At 42.3% G+C, this 16,738-nt stretch overlaps 2 protein-coding genes across 2 annotated transcripts; both read left to right on the plus strand.

Moving 5' to 3' along the window:
- The first annotated feature begins 731 nt into the window (after window positions 1–731).
- Window positions 732–2,933, plus strand: LOC4330190 (uncharacterized). Its single transcript, XM_015768048.2, has 3 exons — window positions 732–956; window positions 1,040–1,330; window positions 2,119–2,933. The coding sequence occupies exons 1-3, from the start codon at window positions 756–758 to the stop codon at window positions 2,704–2,706; spliced, it is 1,080 nt and encodes a 359-aa protein (XP_015623534.1). The 5' UTR covers window positions 732–755; the 3' UTR covers window positions 2,707–2,933.
- Window positions 2,934–14,834: 11,901 nt separating this feature from the next.
- Window positions 14,835–16,308, plus strand: LOC4330191 (ethylene-responsive transcription factor 5). Its single transcript, XM_015768572.3, has one exon. The coding sequence runs from the start codon at window positions 14,946–14,948 to the stop codon at window positions 15,978–15,980; it is 1,035 nt and encodes a 344-aa protein (XP_015624058.1). The 5' UTR covers window positions 14,835–14,945; the 3' UTR covers window positions 15,981–16,308.
- Window positions 16,309–16,738: the final 430 nt, after the last annotated feature.

A 16,738-nucleotide genomic window follows, 5' to 3' on the forward strand; every position in this document is an offset into this window, starting at 1 on the left:
GATTTGCAGTGATCGTTTCTATCTCCGGCGACGTTTCTTGATCGTGTTTGTGACTGTGTGCGCGTGCAGGTTGAGCCGGAGCCAGAGGAGAGGCCCAAGGTCGGCGGCGCGGCGGTGGCGCATGGGGAGGCGGCGGAGGAGGAGGTCGTGTTCCCGATGGCGTGGACGGACGAGGACGAGTCGTGCCTGGAGGGGACGATGCCGATGCGGCAGACGACGAAGCGAGACGTGCTGAGGTCCAGCTCCTCTCTCTATTTCAGGATGAAGCAGCCTCGTGCCTGCGTGCCGCTGGTGTCGTCCGCGTGAGGAAGAAGATGGGATGGGGGTTGCTAACAGGTGGGGTCCATAAGCTGACTCAGCTAGTTAATGGAGGAGCCACCGCCACGTAAGTGCCACGTAGGACAAAACCGCCTCCGAAACCGCTGAGGGAGGTGATTTCCTCTGGTTTTCAGAGAAGAAGGAGGCATTATACCTGGTTTTCCGGTTGAGGGATGTTATTCATCCAAGAGCAAGAGATGAGGGAGGTAAAATGGACTTATTCCTTCTGCCAACGGAGGTGTGTCGTGTTCTCTCGGCCGTTGGTGAAGCCATCTGCTGAAAGGAAGCCCAAGAAAAAGCTGCAAACCTGGGCTTGCGATGGGCCAGAAAATTTTCCGTAGTCGCGATGGGCTCAACCGCTCGAGACCGAAGGGTCTAGCAATTTTGGGAGGCCCAAGTAGAGGAGATGGAACATGGAAGGAGGACACTAGAAGCCGATGGGTTACAAGGTCTTCTCCTCCCGCTCGCCGGCTCCTCCTCGCACCAACTCCGGCGAGCGCGGCCTCGCCGCCGGCAGCGGCGGCGGAGGGGGTGGCATGGACCGGTGGACCGGTGTCCTCAACGTCCCGCTCTCCCGAGGTGGCCCTCCCTTCCGCGTCGCCGCCTCGCTCGTCCTTACTCCGGCCAAAACCCTCGCCGTAAGCCCCAATCCCCTGCACCGTCGTCTCCTTCCTCGCTGGCCCTCTCTCTCTCTCTCTAATCCGAGGCCTGATTCTGCCAGGTCCCATGCGCCAACGCGATTCTCTTCACGGGCGACCGCGTCCGGGGCAGCGGCGACCCGGCGATCGAGCGGCTGTCGGACGCCGCCTACCTGGCTCGGCTCCTCGCCGGGAAGCTCACCGGGGAGGCCAACGCGTGGGTGGTGGATGCCGCCTGCTTCGCTGGTTCGTTTGCAGTTTACCGAGATCTCGTTCCGTCCGTGGACGCCGTGGGCGACCCCGAGCGGTATGATCCCACTGGCTTCCCGGCGGCGGCTGGCGTTACCATCATTTTAGGACATTGCATTCGTGAGGTTTGGTAAAATTCTGTAATTTCTCTATTCTTTTATGCAATTAGAATCATTACAATCAAGCGTTTATTCGAATACTTTGTACTTGTATCTTAATATTTCCGTAGTAGTATGTTTAGATACTTACATATACAGGAGTACCATTGAATTACTGATGCAATCGTGAATTCATGAGGCACATTATTCATCACTGGTTTCAGTTATAGTTAGTATACGATGCTACAATAACTGAATTCTTGATATTTTGTTAATTTTTGGTTACCAACACAGGAATTTCGCGCTAACATTTTTTTTTGTCAACGTAAGGTTTCAGCCTGCTATATGAATCAGCTTCTCAGATTATTAGTTCACATTTGGTAAAGTAAATATGACTTTCTAAGGATGACTTGATTGGGTTTCTGGGATGGTGATTTTTGTCTTTCTTGCTTGATTTACCTTTTGACTACATGAGCAGCTACTACTGTATTTTTTTTTTTTGCTAACGTAATGCTTAGCATATTGGATATATAGATATACTGCCATGGTGCGCTAAACTTCAAGAACTTTGCTTATAAAATAAATACTTCCTAAAATAGGAGAAAACGAATGCATTATATGTTAGTTTTCTTTTTACTCCAATGCAATTTCTGTCTTGATAGTTGTTTACCTACTGAGATGTCAATTGTTTATTGCAATATCTCACTATTTTGAGTCTTCATTTCATGATTTCATCCATTTATCGTGTCAAATTATTGTGCTGAATTGCTTTGTACTGAATTGCATTTCTTCCATGCACAATTTGTGGTTACCAGATACAATCTATGGTTACGAAGGCCACAATGAAGGGTTCATCAGGCAATCAAAGTCCTACTACATCACTGTTAAAATACTGTCCTCCGAAGACTGTCATCCTGGGGTTCAGTAAGGGTGGAGTTGTTGTCAACCAGCTCGTGACAGAACTTGCCTGTTTGGCCTCAGAATCAGCAAAGATATCAGATGATGTTTCAGGATCAAGCCCACCTCTTTTAACTCGCAATCTCCTTGTTCCTATTTCAGCTACTGAGTTTTTGTCAAGTGCGTCTGAATTCCATTATGTGGATGTTGGCCTCAATCATGCTGGAGCGTACATTACCGATCATGCAGTGATTAAGGAGATAGCAAATTATCTTATGCACACTAGTAAGAATCTCTGTTTTGTCCTTCATGGTACTCCGAGGCAGTGGTCTGATCCTAACCGCTCATGGATCCAGATGGAGAAAGAGGTAATGCTGCGCTTGCTTCAAGATGAAGCTCAAAGGTGTGAAGGGAGACTTGTGTTATCCCAAAAGAGATATTTTGATGGCAAACCTCGCAGTCTGCTCATGCATTTTGAAATTTTGGAAGTAATGGACATAGGCTGACTCTATGTAAACGGTCTGTAGCTTTTTTACTCCCGTCAGGGATATGCATAGAATACCAGAATGTGAATATATCTGAGGGTCTTGGATACTTTCATCCGTGCTGACTTCACGGTATCCCATTCCATAAGTTGTTTTGTGCATGAGAATTCTTGACAGAATAATCAACCACAGTTGGATTCCTCATATCAAATGATGATCTATGAAATGTCTATAAGATGCTTTATCCACCTACCTTTCCATTTGAGACAAATGTCCACGCTGAACTTGTAAATGGTAATTGGAGCTTTCCAGCAAACGTAATTTTTTCCATTCTGACCTCAAGTTGGTCGTGATGAACTGCTGAATAGTTTGGATTACGGATGACCTGCCGGCTTACCATTCTGGTACGTTATGCTGTCACGGATACTTGTTTTTTTTTTGGTCAATTTTTTTTCCTACAGTTCAAGTGAGAACAGGTCTCTGGTATTTGCTTTGCCAAATTAGCGGCACATGGTATCTTGCTATCTACTGGCTCCATTGTACTTGTCAAATGTATCAAGACCAGTGTATTTAGCTATATGACATTTCGACAAAATCAGTCTTGGCCGTTAGGTTACCTATTTTGAGTTATGGACACACGAGCAAGGCCAAAACATGTGTGCCGGGCGTGCGACCCATCAACCTACTAGCAATAGGGGGGAAAACTTAGCAATGGAGGCCCGGCATAGAAAGTCGTGGAATTACACCATACCTGGAATTTCATCCAAATTCAACTTCTGATCAGTTTCCTGTATCAGATGTCAGAACGAACTACATGATCGTTCCATTGCTGGCCGAATTGCACAGTGCAGATTCAGCGGTGAATCATTCGTAGTCAAAAGGAAGAATATCGCCGTCCACACCAACTTTACATTATCCATCAAACAAATCATTGGTTATACTAACAAAGTACTCCGTAAGATAACACCATTAGTGGTTCTGTTAGTAAAGTAGTGGCACTATAGTATACTACTACTGCCTGCTGATCCGTGATTCCAGCTACACTCTTTTAACTGTTCTTGTCTCACTCTCTGTCGAACACCTGAACCAGTCAAACAACAGTGTGCTCGACCAAGTGGCTGCCGAATTAACAAAGTTAAAACCGGACCTGCCTTTCATTTCGTTCGGTTGACAAGTTGGCAGAATACTTCGCAGTGATATCTTAATCGTGGCATACAGTTTGGGGGTAAATTATGCCTCGGAATCCTGTCCGGGCGGCCGCGACCGGATCACGGAGCTTGGACTCTTGCGAACGGTGTCGTTGCTGCCTTTCAGGTTTTAGACGTTTAGTCGCGGTACAATCCGCAACCTCTCGCTGCGGGACAAAACTCGAGTAAAACCGCACGAACGGATCAAACGCTAGACGCCATCGGCGCGAGTCCAAAAAACTACTTTTTCGGGGGGGACGCAATATCGCCTCTTGAAACGGTCAGTTCAGAGAATCAGAGTCCCAGAGATAGATATCCTTTCTGTAATTTTTTTCCCCCTGAAATGCAATGTGGCATAGTCAGGTAGTAGCTTATCAAATGCGTCAGGTTGTTTGGGGTTTTGCGAAGCGAATGAGCTCGTATACTCGTATGCATTGCGTGGCCACTTCTCGGCGTTGGCTTCAGAGTTCAGAATTCATGGACTTCAGGAGTCCTGAATAAACCGGATTTCTGCATTGGTTTGAACTCTGAAATCGACCTGTGAAGAGAATCAAGCGATAGATTCATGCGTTCAAAGCAATGCTGCTTTCTTTTAGTAATTTCACTGGACAGCGTGACAAGTTGATGGTCATTTTCCTGCGACGCCGATAGAGTTTTCGCTGAACGGGGATTGGCACTGGCTTCAAATCAATGCAATCGGTGAATTATTCTAGCTGCTGTGCTCGTTACTACCCATGAGACAATTGCGACGGGATGATGTGGATGCCGTGGTTTCTAGCAGGGTACGACAGTGGTAGGCGTGTCTGCTCATTTCTTTACAGTGCATATACCAATCGTATCTCTTTTCTCTGCCTGTCTATTCGTCTCCATCCTTGTGAATGTAACCACTTAATTACCTGGCTCTGATAGCAAAATATCGTATAGGGACAGTTCGCTTATAAACTAATCCAGCTACTGAATGACCGAATTAGCGTAGTAATCTTCTGCCACGATTGAGGACAAAATAAAGAGTGTAGAGAGCGCAGACTGCAGAGAAGTCCAGTAGAACAATACCGGTAAGCAAGCACGTTAGTCGAGCCGCTGATGATTGGTCAGTGGTGTATTCTAATCTGGTACCCTATTAAGTATGAGAGCAAAAACTGGACCAAGCTTGGAGAACAGGAGTACATACTACTATTAGATAAGGTGTACATTATACAGTGATGTAGTATGTATCAGGGGTCACAATTCCGACGAAAATCGGTTGAATTCTGCGAAATTTCAAGGTTTTGATGAGGCTTGAAAGTAGAAGCCATATGAGATTTCGATGAGTTTTATCTAAATTCAAATTTGAATTGATAAAAAAGAAAACAATCAAATAAAATCTTGTAAATAGTATGATATTCATAGAATTTATTGGGATATAAATTTTTGAAAAAAATGATGTATTTCACGTATTTACTGAAATTTATAGTAGGAAAGAAAATAATAACGAATTAAAAAAGGGGAAAAATAAGTTTACCTCTTTTACCGATTGAAATTTCGATTATTTCGCCAAAGCCGACCGGTTTTCGCGAGCTTATCGGTAAACTCAAGAAATTTATATTTAAATTTTGGTTTATGAAATTTGTTTGGAATCTACCGGCTTTTCACCGGATTTCACGAAAACCGTTGTTCCACCAGAGCACGAAACGGAAGGCTATCTCGAAATCGTAAACCCTTTATGTATATCTTCGTCCAGTTGGCCAGTTGCATGCGAACAGATTAAGGATTCGCTGGGAAACAAACTGGATAAGCTAACTCAAATTAAAACGCGTGGCGCGGTACGCGACCTGGCACGCTGTGTGCTGTGTGCTTCGCTGCCGTGCGGTACGGGTGCGTGTCTGGAGGCAGGCCGGCCGGCCGGCCGCCTCGCTCTCGCGTTGCGTTCGCGTCGGCCCGCCCGATCCGGAGGGACCGACCCACAGATCACGCGCGCTGACGCGTAGCGAGCGTCCGACAAAACTGGACGGGGGCCGCGCGCTCCCGGGCGTGTGCCGTACTAGTAGTAGCCCGTAGGACGGGGTCCAAAGCGCAGCGCGCGCGACGTCGGGTACTCGGACTCGGGTGGCCGGGTGGGGGGCGTGCGCGTGTGTGGCCGGCGATAAGTTGGCGTTTGGCGCGCGTGGTCAAGGCGCCGAACAGTGTTTGGCTGTTGGGGTTGGGCTGGAACTTGGAAGTCCGCTCTAGCGTTTGACTTGGTTCTGCCTGGTCCTTCTAGCAAGGTGGTGGCAATCACAAATTTTTGGAGTGTTTGCATCCACGGTTACTACAGTAACCTCGTGCAGTAACCGTTGTGGTTTTTTTATCTTAGTTTTAGTAACCTCTTAATTTTTATTTTAGAAAAGGCTATACGCACTAATTTTTTCTTACTAAATTCTTACTAACACTGATGTGTCCTATGAGTGCATCTAAATTTTTTATAACTTACATATACTTAAATCAAACGGTTGAGATAATTGTTAGTAAAAGTTTAGTAAGAAAAATTTAGTATGTGTAGCATTGCTCTTTTATTTTTTAGAGTGTATGAGATTTTTACCGCACGGTAAGTAGGTTACCGTGGTACCTGCTCTCGGTAGGAGTAATCCCTTTCCAAACAGTAGAAATCTGTCGCATGGTTTGACGTGGATTTTAGCGGCGATGTGTGTCACCTTTCTTTCACGGCTTGTAAAGCCTTGAATTTGGAACAGAAACATAGTTTCATTTTACGTATATAATTTTAAACGAAATTCGAGATTTTTTTCACTTCGGTTGTATTTCACGTACGACCAGTACGTGACAACCCCCACCATATATTTTTTAATATATATAGAGAGAGTGAGTGAGTTTAGAAACAATAAAATATACGGCATCATCTTTTCTCTTATACTTATGTTTATCAGCTAAAATTTAAATTTTCAACCATAAATTTATAGCTGATTTTAAGATTTTTTCATCGAATTTTATTTTCCAACCTTTTATTTTAGATCAATAAGAACACGTATATAAAAGTTTTATTCATAAATTATTTTCCGTTTGCGAATATGTTGTTTAGCTTATTCCACCAAACAGCTGAATGATATGGCTGATAATTTTCTGAATAGCTAACCTTCAAACACGAATGGTAATCCATAATTTCCGGCTACTGATGACTTTTTACAAGGCGCTAAAAAGGGCTAGGTTGTCAGTTGTCACGTACTCCTACAATCTCTATCAGAGCAAATCTGTTGGCGGCAGCTAGTGTGGCCATGCATGCGTACAAGCTCACGCACGTTCTTGTCCAGTACTGCTACTTCTGCTAGGCTGCTACTTCTCCGTGGGAAACAGTAAGAACACGAAACCGAGACGTGTCAAGCAGCGCTTGAGCTAGCGGCCCCCCTGCTCGCTTGGCGTAGCAGCAGGCGGCGGCGGCGGCAAAAACTCGATCTGGTGACATGACGGCATGCATCGTGGCGCCACGGCCTGCTCGACACGTTGGTGAACGGCTATCGATCGATCGATCGATCGATCGTTTCGTCGCGATCAGCCCAATCCACGCACCTGGTCGTCCGGCACCGCTTCATTTAATCGTTGGGCGCGTACTTCTTCCCGAAGTTTTGGTACACTCATCTTTTTGAAAGAAATACTCCCTCCATACTTATAAAGAAAGTCATGTTTAAATCAAACTTTAAAAATATAAATCATGAATAACTCTTAAGTTATTGAGTTTGAAAATATAAAAATTATATGAATAGATTTGTCTTGAAAAATACTTTCATAAAAGTATACATATATCACTTTTCAATAAACTAGGAAGGTAGCCCGCGCATTCGCGCGAGCATGTATCGTAGGCTGCATTTGAGATACTCGTAAGTAATAGGCCGATTGTGTTAAAATGTCGTATTTGTTATATAGTAAACTATAGGCATATGGATCTTATATCGTTGGTTTGATTATAAACAGAGCAATAGTTAGATTAGAAATCAAACGTGAAACTTATAATTATAGATTATTTATATTTTAGTTAAATAGGAACGTAAGAGAAATGAAAAGTGTAGAGCTTGAGCCAGAGAGGGGAAGGAGCGGGTGTGTAGTGATGGGCGTGTGTGGAGGGGATTTTTTTTTTTGTAATTTTTCTAAGTGATTAAGTGAAAGCCAATTATTAAATGTAATTTTCCTAATATTTGCAAGATTTTTTTAAAAGATGTGACATGCCACTTATCAAGATATATTTTTCTAAAAGTAGATTATATAGTTGAAAATAATGTTAATAGGTCATCAATCTAGGTGAAAACTGTTAGCTAGATGTTTTATTTTTTTCTTTTAATATATAAGATTTTACTAATTTTTAAAATGTGACACTTGGTAATTTAACATGTCTCTAAAAGGTCATACATGATGACTTTGTATTTTTCTAATTTTTATTACGTAGAATGATTAAGATGACATAATACATATTGTCAATTTTTTAATGTTTCAGTGTTGTTCGCTTGTTGGTCTATGTTAAAATTAAGTATTTTAAATTTTACATAGTAAAATATGAGTAACATAAATCAACGGTTCAAATAAATTAAAAATAGGATGTTATTTGGGTTGTCAGGTAAAGAATAGGTGGCAGTTCAAATAACACATTTTATTTTTTAAAGTGAAATATTGGTAATATTGATTCTAAATTATTTAGCTGTCTAATTATGAAACAACCGTTCAAACAAACTAAATAAAAACAGATATACTACCTCTGTTTCAGTTTCATATTATAAGTCATTTTGAACTTTTTTAAGTCAATTTTTAAGTTTGACCAAGTTTATAGAAAATATAGTAAAATTTTCAAAAATAAAAAACATATTATGGATATATATGGAACGTTATATCTAACAAAACAATTTTGTGTGATAGATGTTGTTAAATTTTTTATATATTTGGTCAAATCTAAAGAAATTTAATTAAGAAAAAAGTTAAAATGGCTTATAATATGAAATAGAGGGAGTAAATTTTTAAAATTATGATTATTTTGCTATGTAACTATTATCTTTTTTTTTAAATTGTTAGTTAAAAATAGATTTGTTATTTATAAAAGCATGCATCAGATCATTAATCATTTATATATTTAGGCATGGGACATGCAATCAAGAATCCACAGCCATTCTCGTGAGATAGAAGTGAAGAAATTAATTATTAAGTAATAAAACAAAAATCTTAACTACTATAGAGAAAAAAAGGAAAGAGATGAGGAGAAGGGATTGAGGGGAAGGAAATGAGAACGTACGGTAGTGGTTGAGGAATGATTTTTTTATGAGATAAATCCAATTGGCCCACCAGTTCAAGTTATATATTTTTTTTAATTTATTAGAGTGCCACGTGGTGGCTTAGGAGTGTTTATAGGAAGTTTAATGAACTTTTAGTATATAATAATAGATAGATAGATATATATATATATATATATTATATGTTGTTAATAAGTATTTAATTTATTTAGATGGCATGCAAACTTGCAAAATGCACCGTCTATACCACAATAACATATTGCTTATATATAGCAAAATATTGGATGTAAAATTGTCAATTTAATTATAAATAGAGCAACGTTTTAATAGAATATAAATTAGCTATGTACATTTAAATTATGGTCAACTTAACTCGTTTTTAATTTGATAACATAAAATAATTAAGAAGAGAAAGAGATAGAGATATAAAAGAATAGGAAGAGGAAGAGACAGGAGAGCGTACTACGTTCTTATGGTTTTTTCTTTTTCCGGCCCATGGTTATACGAAGCCACACGTATGCACGTATGTTTTTTTCTTTTTCTGACCCACAACAGAGGAATGGATTACTTTCTTAAATAATAGATCTAATCTAATGGTCTAAAATATCGAGTCCACCAATTTAAGTGAAAATCGACGGTAAGATTATATAGTGTCATGTGGCGGTTTAGGAGTGTTTGTAGGAGTGACACGTGGCGGATTGAGAGCGTTTGTAGGAAGTTTAATGGACTTTTAGTATATAATAGATAGATAGATAGATAGATATTTTTATAGAAAAAAGAAGTCAAAGTTGTGTTTTGGAGACCGTGTCGCTGTTCTAAACGATTTCTTTTACGAGTATGAAGAGAGTACTATATTATTTGAAGAATAAAGAATTTATTAAAACTAGACTATTGCGCTAACCCCGGTAACATCGAGATAAAGTTTTCGGATCAAATTTGCCAAAATTTCGGCACTCGTCCGTCGTGCGTTGATCGCTCCGAGAGTCGAAAAAAGAAACAACGCAGTGCCGAGAATCGAGGTACCAAGTTATACAAGCCCAAGAAAAAAATGCACACGTACATCGTACGAGCCTCGAAATGTACTTGATGGAACTTAAATACGGCAGCACGCTTCATCAAGTATTTCGTCGTGCACCTGTTCCCGAAGCCCCAATGGATGGATACAGTTACGTGGAGTAGTCGGGTACGTACGGTACAAGCGCTGGACATTCTCGACTAGCTGCTATGTAAGGTTATGCATGTGAAGTACTATACTACGTATGTACAAACTTCAAATTGTACATAACACTAGCCCGTCAATGACTCCGTTATATGAAATTTTGGAACTATTTGGTATATATGTTGAGGAAATTAATCGTAAAATATAGTGTTATTAAATTTGGTAAGCTCGAGAATGTGAATGAGTTTTTAAGACCCCATAATTTGGTATAGTTTGATGAGTAGAAGGTTCCAAAATTGTTAAAATTTTGACAGGGATTGGTAAAAACGTGATACTAAGATTTCGTTAGAGCATCACCAACAGTATCCTAAAATTTCAAAGGTCAAGAAATAATTTAATCACCTCCTCGATTGATCACCTCTATGTATAAAAATAATGTGATAGGGGATTTGATGGTAGAAGCTTTAAAACAAAGTAAATTTAGATGATGATATTTTAGTTAATGTACGCATATATGCAAGTTTTATAATATTATAAGATACGGTGAGAAACTGATATGCATTATATTTGGGGTGGAGTGAATATTAACTATTACAAAACTGTCGACGTTTGATGTCGCGATTCCGGTATTTGCATAGTATGAGAATCGTTGGTACTAGGATATACGCGAGACTGAGGTAAAAGAGACGGGGACAAGTATTTTTATACAGGTTCGGGCCCTGAATGTCAGGTAATAACCCTACATCCTGTTGGCCGAAGCCGGTCGTTGCTCTTATTCACCATAATCACACCAGTACAAAATTTGGGGTAGCCTATCTAACTGTTGTCGACATGGCGGTCTGAAGGTCTGACTCGTAGTCGACAACAGGGTAGTCTTCCTCCTCGAATCCGTGCCCGGCGAGATCAAAGATAGCGCTTTCGTCTCTCCTGACAGTATCCGGAGACACCGTAGGGGACTAGCTGTGCCTATCTCCGAATTCGATATCTGGCGTCTTGTCTTGGCGTATGTTGGCTTGTATTGGCTTGTGGCTTTGTGGCGTCTATGTTGTCCGTGGTGGGTATGTCCCCTCTCCTCCTAGGGGGCTTTGTATTTATACCCATAGAACTAGGGAAACCAATATGTATACAATCCGAGTAGTACTTGTCGTTTCCATGTAGAAGTTTGGTTGTCTTTCCTTATCTGGAACTCCTCCTATATCCACATGTTGTTTCCGTATAGGATATGGTATGTGGTGGGTCCTGCCGAGATTTAGTCAACTACTATTAGTTATGTGGTATCTATAACCCTAACGAAAACTGAAATGTAGATTTATTTATTTTTTAGAAAAAAACTATAAAATTTTTATACAAAACACATCGTTCGATAATTCGAGAAATATACCCACGAAAAATGATGGATTACCTCAGTCCATGAGCTGAATCAAACACAACCTAAGTTAGACACCCCAGCCTCGTTGCCGATGCTATGCTACTCTTCACAGTCGTAACGCACAGCACACGGCCCCCAGTAGGTCTCGCCCATGTCAGCCCAGCACCCGTGCACGCTCACGCACACAGCCACTGCACAGTGCACGCACACAGCACAGACAGAAGAAAAAATAATTAAGCGCGGGATCAATCACCATCTCATCTTAACTCGCAACGCGCCTTGGATGATCAAGCGGCGCCGGGCAAAAAGTCAGCCCGTGACAAGTGTTAGCTAGCTAGCCACTCTGCAACGGTGCTGCCAATTATGGCCGTGAGATAGCTAGAAGATCGATAGCTGCAGACAGGAAGCCAGGCACGCTGCGATGGGAACGTCGTCGATCAGGTATAGTCGATCGTTGTACCACCATTTTGCCAAGTTGCGAGACCAAATTAAAGCATGGACCTGATCGAGCTCTCCGACCTCGATCTCTTATTTTACCAGTGAAATGGTGGTCACACACACAGCAGCTAGCAGGCGAGAATCGTGACATCCACTGCACCGCCCGGGCTCGCCGACTTCCCTTTCGCGGTGAGTACACAGTAGCGCCCCCTGCTTGGAACCCAATATGACCAGTTCGATTTGTCGTGTCAAGCGGCCTAACCTGCTAGCTATAGCATGTGTCCACAGCTAGATGGTACTATATATCAGTACTAATAAGTGTGCCTACACAAATCTTTCGTGTCTATATGGATTAATTAAGTTATTGTTGTTGTGAATGGGATTTGATCAAAACGTGAAAGTCGATCAGCAGGGCTGTATCGCGGCAACTGTGTGAAACCATGATTTTAACGGGGCATTTTAATTTGTCCTGCGGCTGATTTAATTTGGTAAGCAGAGGTATACTACTGAGAATGACCTTCCACATAAAGCAGTGCATACAGAGGATCTAATATTCTAATTCAAAACATGAAAAACTAGCCACAGTCCACAGACCACCTCGTCCCAATACTTTACACATGGACATCATGCCCGGGATAAGATCTGATTTATTTTGATACGGTACAGAAGGAAACATTTTCCATGGACTAAGGTAAGTACATTAGATATATTTATGTCTGTGCCACAAATAATTCCTCAACAAATTTGTTGGTACACTGCATAAATTCGCATGTTCAATGAGTATACAGAATGTGTAATTATGCGAACAGTTGTGTGTTTGAGTTTGTGTTCTAGTCAAAGAAAAGGTACGGATCGACTTTCTCCCTTGGTGAGATCAGGAAAAAAACAGAAACATGCATCTACGTGTAAAAAGAGTGCAGATTGAGTCTCTCTCCACGTGGTAGGAGAAATTTAGGAATGTCATTTCTGTGGTTCAGTTAACGCAACCATGCTTATCTCGCTTCTCGCCCTATACATCTAGCTATCCTTTATACAGTTATAACTGCCCAACACGACCCCTTTTGAGTTTTGACCGAGATGGGGAGTAGAATATACTCCTAGCTAGTCATCTCTCACTGCATGCACCGTATGTACCTCTGTGATAAGTTACACAGATGAATGTCACAAAAGTTGGGAAAAAGGATTTTAATGTACACTTTCTTTTAACACGTGGTTCAAAAAGTTTTAAATATTTTTAAAAATATAGATAGAATAAATTATTATGTTATATGTCCCTCTATAAACATAGAGAGGTTTAACTCGATCTACGTGAAAAAAGGTCAAATAATTAAAACATGTCACTGTGTGTAATATTTTTTGTGATTTTAATTTGATCTTGCAAGTTTATATAGTGATATTAACATCACAATCGTCTATGAAGTCTGATTTTTAGAATTTCTTTATAACTATATATTTAGCACGCATGAAACTATGGTGAACATGTTTAATTTACTTTCATCTAATAGTCTCACTATTTTACAAACTTAAGTCAATCCGAGCTACAAAATTTACTGCATTTAACCTTGTTAATTAGCAAGGGCAAGACATAGAACCTAAATAAAATTGGGACCCAAATCTTAATGAGGCTTGTGTCCGAAAAAATGATATCTTAATAGAACAATCATTGGCAAAGTCTTATCTTAATAAAACAAAATAGAGAAAATAGCTACAAAATCTACTCTTTTTTTTACGTAAAATAGTAAATACATCTCAACCAGGGTTTAAAATTTCATTTGAGCTATTTCTATTGGGGCTACCGAATGGACCAAAAATTTGTCTGAGATAATTTGAATTTTTGAACAAAATTTTCCAAATTCTAGAAAAAAGAAATTTGGGCGAAATTTCGAAAACTTCTGTATGAAAATTTGAATCATGATCTCAACCCAAATCTTTTGCCGGTTCGTACATACGGAGTATATATTATTAATATTACTTCTAGCTCCAGTAATACTAACTTCACTGTTCTATATTAATATTTGATATATTTCTAGGTTTGATAAGAAACCATATGTATTCAAGTTGTATAGTAAGTGAAAAGCTTAAGCCTGCTTTGGTTATATGATTTATTTTCCATTTTTAGAGTCTAATTAAGTCAAAAAGAAAATTTTACAGCTACTCTAATTTCGGTTGTGTTTAGATCCAAGGGTGTAAAGTTTTGGTGTGTCACATTGGATATGCGGACACACATTTGAAGTATTAAACGTAGACTAATGACAAAACAAAGAATCCGCCTGTAAAATGCGAGACGAATTTATTAAGCCTAATTAATTCATCATTAGCAAATGTTTACAATATCACCACATTGTCAGATCACGGAGCAATTAGGCTTAAAAGATTCGTCACGCAATTTACCCACCATCTATGTAATTAGTTATTTTTTCGTTTATATTTAATACTTTATACATGTGTCTAAACATTCGATATGACAGGGTAAAAAATTTTGTCAAGCGATCTAAACAGGACTTCATTTTTCACACCGGGACAGCAAAATTGCCACAAGTTATTTCGTATCAAATCACACGACCCAAGTAACTAGTCCCTACATGCAGCTCGTCAAATCAGGCTAGTAGTGGCTTTGATTAGTGCAAGCCTTCTCTCTGATTACTCTTTGCTGCTTAACGCGGAAAGGGGAAGAGCGAGAGAGAGAAAAAAAAAATCTTTCCGGCCGCCAACGGTCACCCCCTATAAGTAGAGGAGCCCATCTTAGCTTTCTCCTCGCAGATGCAATTGCGCGAACACCTCCAAACTCCCGAGTCCCCTCTCCTCTCTCGTCTTCCTCTCCACGACGACCTCTCCGCTTCAATTCTGCGCCGCCGCCTCAGAGCGCCATGGACTTCAGCGGCGACATCGATGACCTGATCTCCCTCCAGCTCCTCCACGATCAGCTGCTCGGGGTCGAGGCCGACGCGTGCCTCCCGGTGGCAGTTCATCACGATGGCGTCGCCGCGTTCGCCGAGCATCAGCAGGGTTTCCATCCCGCGGCGTTCTTGCCGCAGCAGCCGATGACGATGACACCGGCTGGGTACGTGGACATGGCGAATGATCAGTATTTGGGTGCGCATGCCGCCGCTGGCGAGGCGGAGGCGGTCTACCGGGCGGCGGCGGCGGAGCCGGTGATGATACGGTTCGGCGGCGAGGTGTCCCCGGTGTCGGACCCCCGGAGGCCGCCCCTGACGATCTCGCTGCCTCCGACGTCGCACGCGTGGGCGGCGGCGGAGGCGGTGCACCCGGCCGCTCTGCTGCAGGCGCAGACCGCGGCCGCGGCCGCCGACCCGAACGACTTCCGGAAGTACCGCGGCGTGCGGCAGCGGCCGTGGGGCAAGTTCGCGGCGGAGATCCGCGACCCCAAGAAGCGGGGCTCGCGCGTGTGGCTCGGCACGTACGACACGGCCATCGAGGCGGCGCGCGCGTACGACCGCGCCGCCTTCCGCATGCGCGGCGCCAAGGCCATCCTCAACTTCCCCAACGAGGTCGGCTCCCGCGGCGCCGACTTCCTGGCACCGCCGCCGCCGCCCCCGCCGCCGACGACGTCGACCCACGGCAAACGGAAGCGGCACGAGACGGCGGCGGCCGACCCGGACGTCGAGGTGATCGGAGAATCATCCAAATCCGTCAAGACCGAGACGTACACATCGCCGGCGTCGTCGTCGCTGGCCTCAACGACAACCTCAACGGTGACATCATCATCCACGTCGCCTTCCCCCTCGTCGGAGGCAGCTGCCTGCGGCGGCGGCGGCGGCGAGCTGTTCGTCCCACCGATGCCGTCGAGCTGGTCGTGGGATCAGTTGGAGGGGTTCTTCGGCATCCTCTCGCCGCTCTCGCCGCACCCGCAAATGGGATTCCCGGAGGTCGCCGTAAACTAATTAAGCGCGCTAATGATCTCTCTAAGCATGATTAATTAGGCGCAATAATCGGCAATTAATTAGTGGCTTCTAGTTCTCGACGGCCTTCGCTTTGGACACATCTCAGGAGATTTGGCTTGGAGCAGTGTACTATACTGTACAGAGGAGAGAAGATAGTATATTAGCGCATGCATGTGACGGGTACTGAATGTGTGCATCGACATAGGTGTTGGAGATACACTCTAGATATCTTGAAAATAATAAGAGGAAATAATAGTATAGGATGGGTGATAATAACATTGTAAATTAATTAATTAAATGAAGAGTAAATGTGTACTAGTTTGTTTTATGTTCTTTTCTTGGGATCAGATCGATCAATCGGTGTCTATCCAGTTGTGTTTGCCTTTTTGCGCCATAAATTTGATTATGACTTCCGAGTCTTCAAATAGCCAGGGTAGGAGACATGTACAACGCACAAGATTTTAGTCATATGCATCTAGATGCTGTAAATGCCGTTTGCGAGAAAAAGTTCCATATATATCTTCTGTGCTTTGGATCGACTAGCTCTGGCCAGAAGTGTAGTTTAATTAGCCACATCGAAATGAGATATTGTACATTTCCGTTTAGATGTTAATTCTTGCAGAAACGGAAACAATTCTGGTTAACTTCAAGCAACAACCTTATGCCATACAGGTCGATCTCACACTACAAGTCATCATCTAGTACATGTGCATACGTACTAATCAGTAATCACATACTAGACGTATGCATACATCGAT

The sequence above is a fragment of the Oryza sativa genome, chromosome 2 (assembly GCF_034140825.1).
Source record: "Oryza sativa Japonica Group chromosome 2, ASM3414082v1".
Classification (NCBI taxonomy): Eukaryota; Viridiplantae; Streptophyta; class Magnoliopsida; order Poales; family Poaceae; genus Oryza; species Oryza sativa.

Excerpts from the sequence above, each read along its gene's own strand:
- LOC4330190 (XM_015768048.2), top strand. The coding sequence starts at position 756 with ATGGGTTACAAGGTCTTCTCCTCCCGCTCGCCGGCTCCTCCTCGCACC. Across the intron at positions 957-1,039 it reads CTCCGGCCAAAACCCTCGCC|GTCCCATGCGCCAACGCGAT; the intron begins GTAAGCCCCAAT and ends TGATTCTGCCAG. Across the intron at positions 1,331-2,118 it reads TAGGACATTGCATTCGTGAG|ATACAATCTATGGTTACGAA; the intron begins GTTTGGTAAAAT and ends TGTGGTTACCAG.
- LOC4330191 (XM_015768572.3), top strand. The coding sequence starts at position 14,946 with ATGGACTTCAGCGGCGACATCGATGACCTGATCTCCCTCCAGCTCCTC.